The sequence below is a fragment of the Zonotrichia albicollis genome, chromosome Z (assembly GCF_047830755.1).
Source record: "Zonotrichia albicollis isolate bZonAlb1 chromosome Z, bZonAlb1.hap1, whole genome shotgun sequence".
Lineage (NCBI taxonomy): Eukaryota > Metazoa > Chordata > Aves > Passeriformes > Passerellidae > Zonotrichia > Zonotrichia albicollis.
The window spans coordinates 61,316,489-61,333,826 of NC_133860.1; the positions used below are offsets into that span (position 1 = coordinate 61,316,489).

Below are 17,338 nucleotides of genomic sequence, written 5' to 3' on the forward strand. Positions count from 1 at the left end.
TTTAAAATACACAAGGTAAAAATACAGGACCTTAATCTTACAGGAGATTCACTTTTTATTTAAATATGCCCTTTTCAGGTTTCCCTGCTTTCTTCTGCATCTGCAATCCTATTAATTAAATAATCAACTAATTAATTATCAGAAAGGCCATGTGAGAGTCTCATGAAATTCCCTGATGCCTCCTGGTAGTGTCAAATAAACCAAATAATCAAGAGATTGACAAATTGAGTACAAAATGGTCAAGAGAGTTGGCAGTACTGAAATTATAGTGATGAAGACAAAATTAAGAATAATCTCATCTCTCACCATGCATTTGCAAGAATTCAGTTTTCCAAAGCTGAAATTCACTAGGAGTTTGAGGACAGCAGTAGCAGTTTAATAACCCAATCTGTATCTCAATACGTTTCAGCCATTTTGACTGCCAAACACTCCAGGCTTTTGCAGTGACCCTGTGGTATCAGTTCCATTTATGCAGGGATCTTTCACAGTCTTCCTCCTCTAACTTTCTTGAAGATTTATTTTTGGTTCAGAAAGGTAATAAAAATCAAAGTCAGAAAAATAACTGGATTTCATCTGTTCATTGGAAGGTAATAGCAACACTAAAAAAAATCTTGTCCGAGCTCTGGGGAGAGTTCTGGATGGCTGAAACTATTGGAAGTGAAATAATATTTATGAAACCTAAGTGCTGTTTATGCCATTAGATACTTTATACAACAAGGTACTTTCTTGCAGCGAAAGGAGCTAACAGCAATGTTTCAATTATGTGTAACCCAAGGCAAGGAGACCTCAGATTCTGACGATCAGAAAGAATAAAGGGCTGATGCACATCAACATGGGATATCACTACCTGATGGATATGAGGAGAATCAGAAGTCTATTTTCTGTCACAAGGACATGTGAAAATATCAGCTCTGAGAAGGAGAATAAAGAACTTGGTCTTTTTCTGTATTATTCTTCTCACATTTTTTTCTACAAACCACTGTGACACAACAGGTTGACCAATGCACTGGAAAAGCAGCAAAATGCATAAGTTTTAAGTGAAGGTAAATTCTGTCTCATTCTTGTAAGCACATGTTTATACACTTCAAAGCTTTCATTATCTAATTTGTAATAGAGGCTATATAACAACTTAAGCACCATCACAGAACAACTGGGAATTCCACAGGGCTTTTCCTGCCATATTTTCAGTTACCTCGTTCAGGTCAAGCACCCTGTGCAGATAGCAACTGATAATGTCATCTCAGGGGCCACCAAAATCTGGGCTTGTCTCTGCACATTCAGACCCTGTACCTTAAAAGGCAAGGAGGATGTTGATGCAACCTGCTGCATTTTTTCCTCAGAGAAATAATCCATCTTTTTATAACTAGATACAGTTTATAGATAGACAGTATCTATATCAGATAGATATACTATCTATAAAGTAACTGTGCTAATTTATAACTGTGAATACAGTAAAACTTACCTGATAAAACAGGTAGTTTTATCAAGACAGTCCTTAAAACACTTTTTACCTTAATTATCACATATATCCATCATCCCTAGTAATCTTCTAAATAGATTACAATCCCTTTCTGCCTTTCTTCTGCTTCATGGCACCATACTTTAAAGAGGATATCAGTTCATCAAAATAAGCCAATTTAAAGGGAAACTAAACAAAAACTGACATCATGAAATAGGGCCAAAGTAAATTGAAATGAATTGGTAGCAGATATGCATGATTACAGTCTAGCTGGGCAGCAGAGAAAGCTGTGGGGAGAAGTTGGTTTTGCTTTCCTCCTTACAGAACAAATGCAAAAATAAGTTTTGAGAAGTACCTTTTTCCTGAAAATGGCCCTTTGGCTGCTGAATACCAATCTCGACAACATCCACATCACACTTTTTGTATTTAGGCATTAAAAATTAGCTCTGCAGAACACTCAATACTTCATTTCTAACTCTTTTGGTTACTACACAAAACTGGCATGTGAAAGCACACAGGAAAGCTTCTACAAAGAACTCTTGCTGTTCTATTATCATGCAAGACAAAAGAGGAGATGTGGCAACTTTTAGGAGGGCTGCCACAGAATGTGCTGGATACCCAAAACTTTACACATTTACTCAAAAAACACCAAGCAGTTGGTGTTCATCTGTATAAACAAAATCATTTCTCTCAATAAGCAGACCTGCTGTCCAAATGGAAGTTGTGACAATGGAGATTTTTCCCTGCTTGCAAAACAGAATGAGACTCTGAATTAACAAAACACACGTGTAGAGCCACACATGGTGTTAGCTATACCATAAACTGGGTGATGTGTAGAAGTAGCCTGGATTAGCAAAACATGCCCAGTCAGAAAATTGCTCTGGTATAATTTATTAGCAGCTAAAGCAGCTCTCAGGTGGGAGGCAGTGCAGTCTAGAGAATAATACAACTGCAAAATAAAAACATCAGAAGAACAGATCTTTAATTTCTGGCTCCAACAATAACCTATTATCTGACATCTAACCAATCATTTTCCTTCTCTGTACTTCAAATTCCATAAAATTGATCACAGACTTAATCCAAAAACTTGTATTTAAAATGGCAGGTAAAAAATTGTAGACAACCCTGGAGCAAGTCCAGACAAGAGGCATGAAAACAATCAGAGGGCTGGAGTGCCTCTCTTATGAAGACAGGCTAAGAGAGTTTGGGTAGATCAGCCTGGAGAAGAGAGAAGCTCTTTATACAACCATCCAGCACCTAAAGCAGACTTACACGAAGACTGGAGAGGAACTTTTTACAGGGGCATGTAGTGACAGGACAAAGGGGAATAGCATTAAACTGGCAAGAAATTGGCAAGATTAATATTAGATTTTAGGAAGAAATTCTTTGCTGTAAAGGCGTGACATTGGCCCATGTTACCCAGTGAAGCTGTTGATGCCCCATTCCTGGAAATTCTAAAGACCAGGTTGGATGGGGCTTTGACCAATGTGCTCTAATACAAAATATCCCTGCCCATGTGATTGGGGGTTTGGAACTTGATGATCTTTAAGGTCCATTCCAACCCAAACAATTCTATGATTCTATGAAATCAAAATATCATTATTACAAAGCAGAAAAGCATCTTAACATAAGATCAGATCTTTGTGAAGCTTTTTTACTATTAGAATCATAGAATGCCAGAATTTTTAGTGTAGGAAAGGACTTCTGGAGATCATCCAGCCCAATCCTACTGTCAAGGCAGGGTCACCTGGAGCAGGTGATACAGGAACATGTCCCAGTGGGGTGTAAATGTCTCCAGAGAGGGACATTCCATGACCTCCCTGGGCAGCCTGTTCCAGTGCTCTGAAAATCTCAATGTAAAGAAGTTTTTCCTCATGTTGAGGTGGAATTTCCTGTGTTTTGGTTATGGCCATTGCTACTTGTCCTGTCACTGGGCACCATTGAAAAGAGTCTGGCACCATCCTCTTGGCACCTGCCTTTGACATATTTATATTCACTAATGAGATCCCCTCTAAGTCTTCTCTGGACTAAACAGGCCCAGCTCCTGCAGTCTCTCCTCAGAAGAGAGGTGCTCCAGATCACAGATCACCTCTGTGGCCTCTGCTGGACCCTCTGCAGTGGCGCCTTGTCTTTCTTACACTGAGAAACCACGAGTTGAACACAATGCCATGGATGTGGGCAAAGAGCGGGACAGGATCACCTTCCCCAACCTGTTGGCCATATTCTTCCCAATGCATCCCAGAATCCCCTTGGTCCTCCTGGACACAAGGGTCCACTAGCAGCTCATGGTCAATTTGTCATTCCAGAAATGCTGCATTAAATCCAAAAAGCTGTGGGGCCAAAAGCACAGACAGTTGAAGACATTTCCAGACCACTGACTCTCATCAACTTTACTAATGCCTCACTTGCACCAGTTCAGAATGCCTCTGCCTCTTCCCACAAAGGCTCATTAAGCTGAAGATGAAACAATGACAGGAAAAAGGTGTCACATGCTCTATTTATTATTGTACAGCATCTTACTACTCATGAGAGGCACCTTATAAGCTAAAGCATGCAGCCCTGTGTTCACTCTCTTGGCCCATACAGGCTTGAAGCATTTGATACTTGCTCCAACTGCTGCTGCTATTGTAGATACTGCTGGCTGCCTCACTGTCTCAAATAAGAGAGCCCAAGGTTTCTAGCAAACATGCAGAATGCTGTTGCTCACTATCCTTGAACAGTCACAAGGAATAGCTAGATGTAAGGAAGTCTATTCCCCTTCAGTCATCCTGATTAACCCAATGCCATCTGATACTCAGGCATCCTTTATGCCTTAGCCCAAGTTTACTCTTTCCTACTGCTTGCTTCTTTTCTTTCCCCTTCTTTCTTTCCAGACCTTCCTCCCCTACCCTGCCCCAGCCCCACAATGCACTCACTACTATTAAAATCAGTTAGGGGTCTTAATCTACAAAATTTACTTCTAGTCTGTTACTCCAAGTATGTTTCCTGATGAGCTTAAGCAAAGTTGCTGCAGAGAACATTATTTCTTGTGTCTTCCACTAGACTTGAAAGGAGCTTGTGAAAACCACAGCTTACCTCATGTATAAATGTGTAACAAAGAATAATCTGCCCCCTCAAAGCCCCAATAATCCATAAAATTGATACACACATCAAATAGAGGAGGACGACACAGAGTAAGAAGTGTGGGATTTTCTCAGAAAAGAAAAGGGATTGAACAGCAAAAGTAGCAACAAAGCTCTTACCACAGACAGTTTGGACTTCTAAATTTCCTGCTTCACGTAAGTGACTGGCTCTCCAAAGCAGGAAAATTTAGGGAAACATTTTTCTGCTTCAAAGATTGAAATACACTATAGACATTGGAGTAATCAGAATAAAACTAATTTTAATAAGAATGCATTATTTTTATTTTCTGTAGGTTCTCAGTGAGAGTGCTGTGAATAAATGGCAAAAGATGGCATGCAGGTGTAAAGATTACAGATGGTTTTAGAATACCATATCACTGACCAGCATGGGACTGCACAGCAGTATTCCACTATAGCCAATCACAGAAATTGATTTCTCCCTCCTTTTCTTTGGAAGGGAGCTCTGAAGGTTATCCAGTCCAAGCTCCACCTCGAAAATTGCACTAAGTCCAACCCTAGGCTGGTTGAATCATCATTCTGTCCCTTCCTCTGGATCATGCCTCTGGATCAGACAAAACCATGCAAGTCCCTGCTTGGAAGGAAAGAGGTGAACTGGAGGCCTATTTCCTTCTCAATGTGTGAAATGCCTGACACTTAAGAACTACAAGGAACTGCAGATCTGGAATCATACCCTAGTGCTGCAGGACACATCCTGAAGATGTACATGATGTACTTTCAGCACAGAGTGAATCATACCAGTTCTAGATCAGTTAGGAGGGAAGCATAACTCAGTAATGTGCCTAATGCTGGTCTAGCTCTGAATGGTTTGAATATGCTTTTGTGTTTTGTCTGAAAGCATCTACAGGTTTGGGGCGCTGCCTCTTTTAAATGAAGGTGCATGGATGAAGGATTCCAACCTTTGCTATACAGATAAGATCTTAGCTATATAGCCAAAGAAAAAACTAGAGTAACCTGTTCATCACTTCAAATATTTACCATCTGGAAAATACTGCTTTCTGCACCATCTTTAGCAACACTTTATCACCAACTCTTGTTGCGTGTGTTTCAAACTTTCAGGTCCCTTCCCCAGGTGTACCAATACACTCTTCCCCTCCCCCCCCTCGTCCCTTGCCGAGTGAGTCCTGTCAATCAGGCTTAACATTCCAGCAAAGGCATTGTGTGGTTGGTCGAGTTCAAAGGATGCCCCTCAGGCCCAGAGGTCATTGGTCTGTCTAGGTGTCCCTCTTCCCTTGAGACCCCGCCCCTCCCACCTGGTTGGTGGCTCACCTGTCCCCTCTCCTCCCCCTGAGCTTAAAAGGTGAATCAGGCCAAGCGGCCGGAATTCTGTTGGAGCTGTTGCCAAGATTCAGACCTGTGTCACCATGGAATAAACCTCTGGATATTAAACCCTCCAGCAGAATCCTCTCCTTTTTCCTCTTCACCTTCGTCTGAAGCCTTCTTCCTGAGGTAAACGGAGTTCCTAACAAGCCTGGACTTGTTTAGTGCCCAGCTGCAACCACCAGCAAGCTGAAGGTGTCTCTGGGGTGATGCACCACAGCTGCTGCCTTTGGCCTAGCAGCAAGGGTCAGACTGGCCCAGGCACAATCTAACTGGTAATATTGGGATTCATATTCCAATAAACTCTGAGATCCAAATGCCTCAAAATGCTCCCTTCCTCACTGCAAACTAAATTCTTATTATATTGGCCTTTGATCTGTGTTCACACTAGCCTTCTGCCTATTTTTAATGCTCAGCTTTCACTACTTTACCTTGTTATCAATATAGCTGCATCAACTGAAGTCATGTCTTCTCCCCAGCTTGTTGACATTTCTAAGTGTATATCATTCTTCTTGCCAAATTCCTCATGTTGCCATTTACAAAAGCTTTCCAGCATTTTTTCACCATGATGTCCAATATACATATCAGCCTGGAAATGAAAAACAATTAATGTTATTAAAATTAGGATCCTATATGTAGAATTTGGAACCTTTTTTGACTGAGCTAGCAAAAATATTCTGCTCTTTATGGCATAATATGTCCATGGCAAAACAACTCAAACTTCAGGTGCCAAGACCACCTTCCTTATATGTTAAAGATACAAATGAAGATAGTGCATTAAGAGTGTACATGTGTACTAGAGTTCACTCAAACTCTAGTCTTATTTATTTCCTGACTTCTCATCCATGGTGAGGAAAAGTATAATGGTGTTATACTGGTGTTAAGATGCAGAATGTGAACATAAAATGAGATTACTCCAACTGCTGAGAGGAACTGGAGAAATAAATTATTTATTCACAGGAAAATTATAGTATTTTAGATTAGAACTATTGGTAAGGGAATCCTACTTCCTTATAAACTAAGTGCTAAATCAGCTTTTGTTTGTCTAGGGACTAGACAACAAAGAACATCAGTCCTCCTTCTGCAACCCAATGGATTTAAAGGAAATTATTTTTCTATTGAGATATATGAATGTACAAAAAGCAGAGCAGAAGCAGATTTTGCTAAGATCTGCCTGATTTCCACATGGAAACTCTGACTGACTTTTAATTGAAGGAACAGATAAATCTCAATACATGCAGCACATAAATTAGAAGATTAATCTTCACTGGGGCTGCTTGTCAGTGGAAATCACTACATAATATACGAAAGCTAAGAAGGAAAATTTTTAGCCATTAAAGTTCATAAATATTGCAAGCTTTTGCGGAGCCACAAGCTAAGTAGCATTACCCTCTACAGGCTAAGACAAATGTCATAAATACCTACTGGAGTCTCATGAAGAAGGACAAGTTTAGTCACCCGAAGATTAACTTGTAATCCTAGACTCTTGTGTTGGAAAAGATTAAAAACCTAAAAGAGAAAAAAAATTCAACAAATAAGGATATGAATTTGTATTGCACGTACATTAAAAATAACAGAACCCCAAAGAACCTCAAAAACTCTCATATTCTACTGTGACTGCTTTTATTTTCTGTAATCTGAACAGAACATTAAGATAATGTACTGTGTTGGTCTTCTGAAGTGAAAACAGAGCTTAGGCAATATTCATTCTGGGAACATAAAAAAAGACCTTTTCTTCTCAATGGCCACAATCACTTTATAAACTGTGGCCTTTTTCTCCAAATATTTGCATACACATTTAATACTATTCACATGAAAATTTCTATTCATTTAAATCCAAGATCTTGGACCAAGTGGTCTCAGCCAACATCTAACTCTCTAGTTCTTCCTATCATTCAGAATAGTTAAAGCTCATATTAATTTTTCAGCTTTTTTTTTCAGCTTATGCTCCTTCCTTAGAACAATCTTTCCTTGTATATTACAGATGCTATTTTTCACTGCTTTAAGCACCAAATGCTTTATACACTACAGCTCCAGATGGAACTGGAAGGGAACGTAATTGTCCAAATTCATTAATCTTTCTTTTTTTCCCACCACCACTGACCACACAATGCTTTCCCATAACAATTTCATGTCTTAATATCAAGCACAGGTCACCAGAAACTATCCAATATCCCAACCTTTCCAACAGCATGGGCTTCTAACCAAAAAGTCATCTTGTTCTCTCACTTCCAGGCTTCCCCAAGATGTATGACCAGACAGTACAGACAAGCCTGCAGCACTACGATTTTCTGCTGCAAAACATATGGACTAAGTCTGTACAGCCTGCTGATGGTCCTGTTTTGACTGTGCCTTACAGGTGTTCAGTCAGAATCACTAGAAGGAGCAATGAAATCAGCCTGCAGTGCATTTCTGGTTGGCAAAACATCAAAAAATAGTTTTAAATTTCCTACCATGTTTAAGATGGTTAGAATAAATCTTCTGGCAGCATCTGTTCCATGATATGAAACCATAGCTGGATCTGCCACCACAACAGTTTCTATGTTGTACTCTTGAGGCAACTTGTAAGAGTATCGCTTTCCTCTTCCACTTTCAGACACTTTTTGAGTCTTGGATTTCCTTTTATCTGTAAACCAAAACAGTGCTTGAGAAACTCATCCTTCAAACTACCCCTGCACTTTTCAGGATTTGTTACCCTTGGTTATATTATAACTCTCATCATGTGGAAACTAATAGCTATGGACTTTAATATGTTGTGCTTATTTGCTACTGCCAATGCTAAGGCTCATACTGAAGGTCTCCACTATGTATAAATATTACCTCATACCACGAAAACAGGAATTTTATCCATCTTTTCAAATAAAGTCAGAAAGATTATTTTCAGCCTTTCAACTAATGTATTTATAAAAAGAATATGTATCTCTTACTTTGGTTTGTGGGAGAAAACTCAATTCATGTTGGGTCTGAAGGAAAAACAGTGTCACTGACATTTCATCATTTTTGTCTGACCATCTTCACAAATCACAGAGAAAATATCTTGATGTCTCGATATCTTAGCATACAAGACAACAAATACAGTTGCACCACAAAGTCATGTATTCGGTAAATACATGCAACAATTCTGTGATTTGCAAAGAGGAAATAATATTTCAGATGAATGACAGAGAATGACATCGGTTTGTTACAAATAAAAAAGTGAATTTTTATTGACATGACTTCAAAATCTGTGCTCCCATCATTACAAGCAGCTGAAGCAAATAAAACCAAACCCCCCAGAAACAGGCCTCCAAATCTACCGAAAGCCAAAATCTGAAAACATGTCATGCTTATTGTAAGGTTGAATTTATTAATGCTGTTAATTTTCAGTTTCCCCTCCAAAAACCCAACAAAACTGCCCTTACTACTACGATACATGGTAGTATGTAGTAGGATACATAGTAGTATCGTAGTACTTCATAATACAGGAGCCAGAAGGTGGTCAGATTTACATACAACAGTTAGCAATGCCATTTTAAATAATCTAATTTAAAACAAAATGAAAAATTAAACTTATTGTAATAGCCAAATATTGTTAGATCCTCTTGAGAGGATGTAAAACTTCTGGGACTGATCTCATTGAAACCAAGTGAAGTTTCTTGAAGCATCTAAAATGGAATATCAGGCTCTCTGTGATGAAAAAAAGTAATGTTTAAGATGACAATTATGTTCTGGAAACAATCAAATATTCAAAAATTTTGAGACAATGTTTTGTAATTCAACCAATCTCATCTCTGATTGGAAAGTTCCTGCAGTATATTTTATAATACATGACCACTCTCCAAAACATAAGTCACTCTTCAGGACAATGCTAAAAATGAACTCCCAAAGTCAATTAACTAACAAATTAATTTAAAATATAAAATACCAGTGGAAGAGGGGTCTGTGATTTAAATATATGTGTAATATAGATTTTATGTAAATATAATGCATATACATATTTTTCAATGTAACACATCTAAATTACGCACACTTAAAAAAGGTTTCTATCTTTTACTGAATCATTCATAAAAGATTACACATTTGAATTATTCAGTCCATCCCAGTACATCTGAGAAGGTCTTACTGATCCCTCTAGAACTGGTGGCAGTGTAAGACCTACTAACACATTTACTAAAAGAAATAAGTATGTATCCTCCAGAAATAAATGTTTGGTGTTCAATGGCCTAGAAGTAGAAACATCTATAAATTCAAGCTATCTTAAATTAAAGTGTTTTATTTTGATCCTTCAGACACTTGCTTAGCATTTTAACTTCTGCTATAATCTAGCCTAACTCATGTTTGCTAACTGTGGATCTACAGCCTAGTTTATAAAATATTACGTGTGTTTTCATCACTCTTTTGAGAATAATTTCTAATGAAACCTCAGTTTTCATTTGTGCCAAAAAAAACACCTCCTATAAGCTATACAACCATGAAGAACAAAAGAACATCTAATGCTATAAGTGTAAGCTATAGGTCTAAGTTTAAACAGTAAACTCATGTGGGTTAAAAAATATCTCTTATGACCCACCTGGTCAATCTACCTTCTTCCTAGGCACAGTGCAGTTTCCAGCAACAGTTTATTCACTGTTCATTTCTTTGTAAAAGACAGCAGCTAGTAATTGAAAACTTTAAATTTAATCTTAGCACGTACAGAAAATTCTCTTAACACATTTCTCCAGAAGTTATAACTAGTAGTGCATTTCTGTTCAGAACTGACAGTCCACAATAAAATACGTCATTGTGCTAAACACTAAGAACACTGTGGTCCCATAAGCTGTTGAAACCTCTGTCTTTTGGGATGGCAGTGAATGAGAAGACTACACAGCTCTCTAGACAAGCTGTCTGCCCATCATTTGTCTGCCTTAGATATCTCTCCCATTAACAAACCAATGGGCAATCTGTTCTTGGCTAGCCAACCTTTTCCAAATTGCTGGCAGAAATCCCCATCACGAGATCTCATTTATCTGAAACTTGTAGATCTTTTCTAAGAACTTTAAATAAATGGAATTAGTAATTTTGCTACTACTGGTATTCAAATAACTGCCACAACTGCTGCCAGATAACAAGGGAAACAGGCTTTAGGCAAAAACTCATGTTTCTTTACATATTCAAAAATCAGTAAAAATTACAAAGAACTGGTCATTATTGAAGGCAAAGTCTGTCAGAGATAACTGCTGCAAAAAACCCAGATACATAATAATTCATGTACCAACAAGATAAAAGACAGACTAAAGATGCATAAATTAATCTTAAAAATTTAATTACACTGCCAAAATAAAAGATAAATTCTACAGGAGAGTTCTGTGCAATAGGACTTCTGTTTGTGCAAGTAGGTAGAATAAGGTGATTCCATATCCGTAGACTACTTAAAACTCAGTTGACTGAAAGATAGGAATACTGCATTACTTCAGCAAGAAGGGTAAAAATACTGCAGCAAACTAATTTGACATAAAATAGGCAATTAAGAGAAAACAAGCAGAAATGTTAACAAAACAATTATCCTACATTAAAAAAATTTAGAGCCATCTACTATAATCAGAGGTTACACAAAGTATCTAAGCCAACATCAAGAAGAGGCTGTGACTACAAGACTCCTGGACACCTTCAAGTCCTCAGGCACAAAAGCATTTCCTGAGTATATGCACATGCAGCCCAGACTAGAGAGGAACCACCATCACTCCCCAGGGGGTAACCTAGTCATACGGAAATTGCAGTGTTCTGCCTACACAGGGTGTATTGAGGAGCTTAGGAAGCCATGAGCTACACTGCCACTATAATTTGAATAGGGATTTAAATACTTCCCTACAGAGCGACAACTTTTTCTACCCAAGGAGTAGAAATTATTATCTCAAGTAGCACCAGTCTCCATCTTATGCAATCTCTTAGATCCATGACAAAGATTGTTTGCACATTTTATTGCATATTTTATCACATATAAACAGGCTGTAGAGCAGGAATCAACACAGCTTTCCCAGCTGATCGCCCAGCCTACATGCCATAAAGTAAGACTTCTGCTTTTGATTCAGTGAAACTTATCAGGCTTTTCCAGCTATATTCCATCATTCTAAGAGGAAAAGCACACTGGTATCTCTGGACAGGATATTGTTTACTGCCCGAACTAAGAAGTAGAAGAGGAGTCTTCCAAATTCAGAAGGGATTCAAAATCCGCATTAACCATATCCTGGGTAAGAGACTTCTTTTTTCCCAATATGCCCCATGCCTTCACCAGTAGTTCAGTTTACTATATAAACAACTTCAGTTTGGAACAAGTGCTTCAGAGCAGATAGAAGAAAAAAACCTTAGCTTCCCAACATGGTCCTTTGCTCTAATTACAACTGCTTCTCTCATATTTTTTCTGTAACATAGTTCTGTACTGGTTTCTTTTAAAGGTGTGGAGTGTAAGGTCTGTGTATGTGCAACTGGCTCACATACGTAAATAAATCATACACATGTTCAACAAAAGGATATATGTGCACACTGTCAACAATCAAGAAAGCAACTGCCTCTGTCAGTATGATTCTCTCCCTCGCCTAATTAATAAGAAAACTACCCCATTCACAAAAACAAGTTCTTTGTTCTCTCCAAACAAGTTTGGCTGCGTAGCAACTTTCAATCCAGCCCTCAATGGTAACGGACAACAAACAATACCTTCTTTGATTGCGTCTGCTAGTTCTCCATGAAAAGCTATTATTCCCAACAGTGATCCCTCAACACCTCCAGCACAGACATTCATTCCTTCTGATAATTACAATTCATCACTGGCAATACATATTTGCTTGATAGGTAGCCAGCTTTTGAGATCAATTTGGATCAAAACCAGCAGGAGAAATACCTGTTTCTATCCTGACACACAAACACTGCAGAAGCAAGAGACGTGGTTGTAAGACAGGACCATATTGCTCAAAAGTTAGTGTGTTACCAAGGTTGCAGCTGCAATATGTCACAAAGTTACATCTCTACCGTAAAGGCAGCTGAGATTATCTCAGAGCCCCACATACTCATCTGCTTTATTTTTATTTAATTTATCTACTTAGCTTATTTTTTGACTTAGAATTCTGAAATACTTATGTAAAGGCTTATTTTTGATGCTTTTATTCACTTTAAGGCTGTACCATGTGTGCAAACATGCATGTATGCAGCCTGTGTCTGTAGCATGAGTATTTTGGTGATATTAACTAAATTCATGTCACACCAACAAATTGCTCTTAGCATAGACAGAGCTTTTAAGCACATAACTTACTGCAGTCACTCTTAGTAAAATAATCTGTAGCAGGGGAGTGAGGGACTGGTCTTCTAGAACAACATCGGTTAGAAAGTGCAGCTATTAATACTCCCTAACATAATAACATTGTGTCAGAAGATGCTACTCACTTATGCACAGCTTGCCCTATTTTGAAATTTTAAACCTGATGGTAGATATAATGAAACCTCCTTCAAACAGATATTTGATTATCTGTTGACAGATTTATAAGAAATCAGAGCTTGGAGCGTAAGATTATTACAAAAGATTAATCCCACTTTGAAGTGTGAGAAAGTGAAAGGATATTTGATAATGAACATCACAGAAGAATCATGTACTTACGGACAAAGTTTGCATCCTTACTCATTTTCATACCCATCACAGTTTGCTACTTTGTCAGATACTCCTCCCCCCTTTTTGCAGTGCATACACCATGCATACTTTTCATTTTTTCTTTCTCATTCCCATACACATGCAGGCACGCATACTCTAACTCACTTTTCTCTAATAGGAAGGAATAAATAGCTTTACTTAATGTGAAAAATTTATGATAATATAAAAAGTTTAACTTTCAGATAAGCAGTGTCAATGCAATACAAAGCTTAGAATAGTAATATAAAGCCAAACTGGCGGAAGTTGTATGTAATTTATTTCATCCCACTGCCAAACGAGCCTTGCTTTGCAAATTTATCTTTGATTTCAAACTCTGGATGGATGCCTAACTATAAAAACAATACTTCCAAACTAGAGGGGAAAAAAAAACCACCACAAAACCTGTCACGTTTATTCTCTAACTATATAAAACGGACAGAGCAGTACAAATGTTCAGAAAGCTATGGAAAAGTTTAGGCTGAAAATGATCTCCAGAGGGCAGCTAGTGCAACCTCCTGCTCAAGTCAGGCCAAGTGTCAGAGTATGATCAGCCCTTTTAGAGCCATTTCTAGACATGCTTTATAAATACTTGAGGATGTGGATTTGACAGACTCTCTAGGCAACCTGTTCCCATGCTAAGCATTCTTGTAGAGGATTTATTTTCCCTATGGAAATTGAAATTTCCTTAAACACAAGCTACAACTGTTGTCTGTCACAGCATACCTCTAAGGAATGTCTGGCTTCACCTTTTCTCTGCAGACCCTTAGGCACCAGACAACTGCAGCTACATCCTTCCTTTACCTTTCCTTACCTGCTTGAAATAACTTAATTCCTTCTGCTTCATCCCAAATATCATATAATCCAGTCTCCTAACCATTTCAGTGCACTTCTGCCATTTTCTTTGCATTTTGTCAGGATTTAACTCACACACGAAAAATAAGCCTAAAAATGTGCACTTATTCTGGTATATTTCCAAGGAGAAAAATAACTTCTCACAACATCACTAGAAACACCCTCAGCTCATGCTGAGGTCAAAGGACTGAGATGTCCTCCATCCTTTGAAGAATGACAGCTGATGAATGAAGCAGAAAAAGCAAAACACCATCTTTAACAAAAGCCATTTTTCCCTTCCCCACTGAAAACTATGAAGTCATCACTATGTGCCAAATTTCTGTTGAAACCCTTCTGCTTCAACAACTTGCTCTACCTGCCATTGAGGAAGATGCATTAGCATTGTTTCATACACATCTAAGTGTCATTCACAGAACAAGAACATGCATAAAAATCACAGAAAACAGAAAATTAAGTGCAAGCTTTGCACACGGTGAGTGATTAAGCAGCTCTGATGACAGAGAGAGACAAGAAATAGATTTAAATATTAAGTTGAAATTAAGACATGCCCTAAAGACTTCTACTTTCAAATACAAATGCATATTAAGAAGCAGAGTCTATTCCTAATGGACAACTCCTTCTCCCAGCAAGTGACATGCCACCTCAGAGTCCACTGTAGGGTACTGCTACAAGAATAATCAGTTCTGCTTCTGTCAAGGTTCTGATGTAACTACTATCTACTTTTCTTGAAAATATATTTGCTACATTACAGCTTTGCAGTGCGATTTTATATTACCTGTAACAACACCACAGTAATGATTCTGAGAAGGTGGCTTTTCAGAAATTTTCTCCTCTACGGACCTTTTTCGTCTGTACACCCTGTGGGCATGTCCTGTCACAGCCAAAGTGCGATTGAGTGGCTCAATAAATATGAAGTCCTCATTAATCTGTATAAACCCCATCTGTAAAGGAAAAGAAAAGGAACATATAAGGTAAGAACTTAAGTTGTGCACAGTTCTGCAGGAGAAAAAAAACCCACAACATTCCATTTAAGGAAACACTTTGTTTTAGTAACCCTATGGGCAAAGTGAGTACCTTTGTATTTTACAAGTTTTCTACTTAAATGAACTAGAATAAATTTCATTTATTTCAGCTAAATCTGGGTGGGTGGGTGGCTACATGCCAGTAGCATATGCACAGTAAAAGATACAAAATGTTAAAAGTTTACTTTGGGAGACCCAGGAGGTCATTTATATATGTACAGTATGTACAACAAAGTATACACTGGTTTTATTATTTATTATTGTCACATTTTTAGATAACTATATTTAATGAAATAACAGGAACTATGTAAGGCATATGAATACATGCTGAACAAATGTGAGGATGGAAAAGAAATATTGTGGCACTCTTTTTACTCTTTTTCGAACTAAAAGAACCCAAAACTATTTTTAAAAGGCAGAAATCCCTTTTTGGCTTCCAGCAGTAACACCAGAAAAATATTTGAATAAAGCCATTTAGTTGGTTAATTCTTCCCCTGTCTCAATGTATTTATACACACTAACACACAGGAAAAGTTAACACACCAGATGCACATCTAATATTACAAGGGCATAGCCAATGCTGAAAAAAAATACTATAAAACACACTTATATAAATACCATACAAATAAAAACTCAGCACAAACTGTTAAGCTTCCAATACACAAAAGTTTCCTATCAAGAGTAAAGCTGGAGACAGCAACGTTTGTGGGGTTTCTCCCCCCACATGACCAAGACTGACAGTTAATTTCCTCACTCTCTAAACTTAAAAAACTTATTGTACTGTTTTGCTACAGAAACAAAACTATGTGATATATCTGGCTAAGAGAAGCAGGCAGTTCTTCTGTATATTTTTATGTAACGTCAATGGGGAAAAATAGAAAACAATTTTGTTTCTTCTGGAATCATGTGAGTACCATTATCACATTGGATATCCTGTGTGACATACGAATAAACCACCCAAAAATATTCTGACCCAAGGAAAAAAACAAAATCAAAATTTTTGAGTGGTACAAAACACAATTTCACTCAAACACAACACCTCAAAAAGAAAAAATGCAACAATCTTTCTGCACAATCACATGAAATTAATGTGAATACACACACTTAATTTTTCATTAAGTTACAATAGCTAAGGAATGCTGAACAGATGTCAAAAGGTCATCACTAACACTGCACACAAACACAAATGTATCTGGGGATTTGGCTGTTCCTTCTCATTTTACACTTACCTTTTAGGTTCAGTTCAGCAGGAGCTTTAAACGCCACATACTAGAAAATTAGCCAGCTACGTATTGCTAAGTACTTTCTGTACACCTACAAAATAACACTTCTTGAAAAGTTATCTTTAAAAAGGCTACTTTTACATAACAATTAACTTGTCCTATATAAACTTCAAATTACGTGAAATAAATTTACTTAAAAGCATAGTTCTCAAATACTAGTAAAAGGCATAAAACACTTTTCATTCAATTTTTATGTCAAATGCTGAATTTCACTCAGGCATAGATTATTTTACTTTTTTAAACAATTATTTTGTATATGAAAGATGTTGATTAAATATAGAACAAGAATAGCAGCTCACTAGTGGTGCTGCAAGTATCCCCTGTACACCAACCAAAAACAAAGCCTTATTCCCTCCTGAACAGAGTCAATCATAGAACATTTGTCACATTTCTTCCATCTCCATTCCCTTTGCTGCAAAATGAAACCAGGGCTTTAAGATGATGCTCTTCGGGCTGTCACCATTCATCAGACATTCTGAAAAGTTGTGCTAGGACTGACATTTAATGTTATCTTCCAGCTCCTTGTAGAAGGAGCAGAAAGTGAAGTTTAATTCATTGGTAGAGAAAACCAAAATATATTGCCTGTTTCCTGAGTCAGAAGTTAAAGAACCGAACAGTGATGTAAAGTT

The 17,338-nt window shown here is 37.7% G+C and overlaps 1 protein-coding gene across 1 annotated transcript in view; it reads right to left on the reverse strand.

The window, feature by feature from the left end:
* ADAMTS19 (ADAM metallopeptidase with thrombospondin type 1 motif 19) overlaps positions 1–17,338 on the reverse strand; it is a 131,557-nt gene that overhangs the window by 91,140 nt on the left and 23,079 nt on the right. The window contains exons 3-6 of the mRNA XM_005486228.4: positions 15,180–15,345; positions 8,373–8,545; positions 7,345–7,428; positions 6,351–6,508 (exon numbers count right to left, since the gene is read on the reverse strand). Coding sequence (XP_005486285.1) covers positions 6,351–6,508; positions 7,345–7,428; positions 8,373–8,545; positions 15,180–15,345 — 581 coding nt within the window. The remainder of the gene's footprint in view (positions 1–6,350; positions 6,509–7,344; positions 7,429–8,372; positions 8,546–15,179; positions 15,346–17,338) is intronic.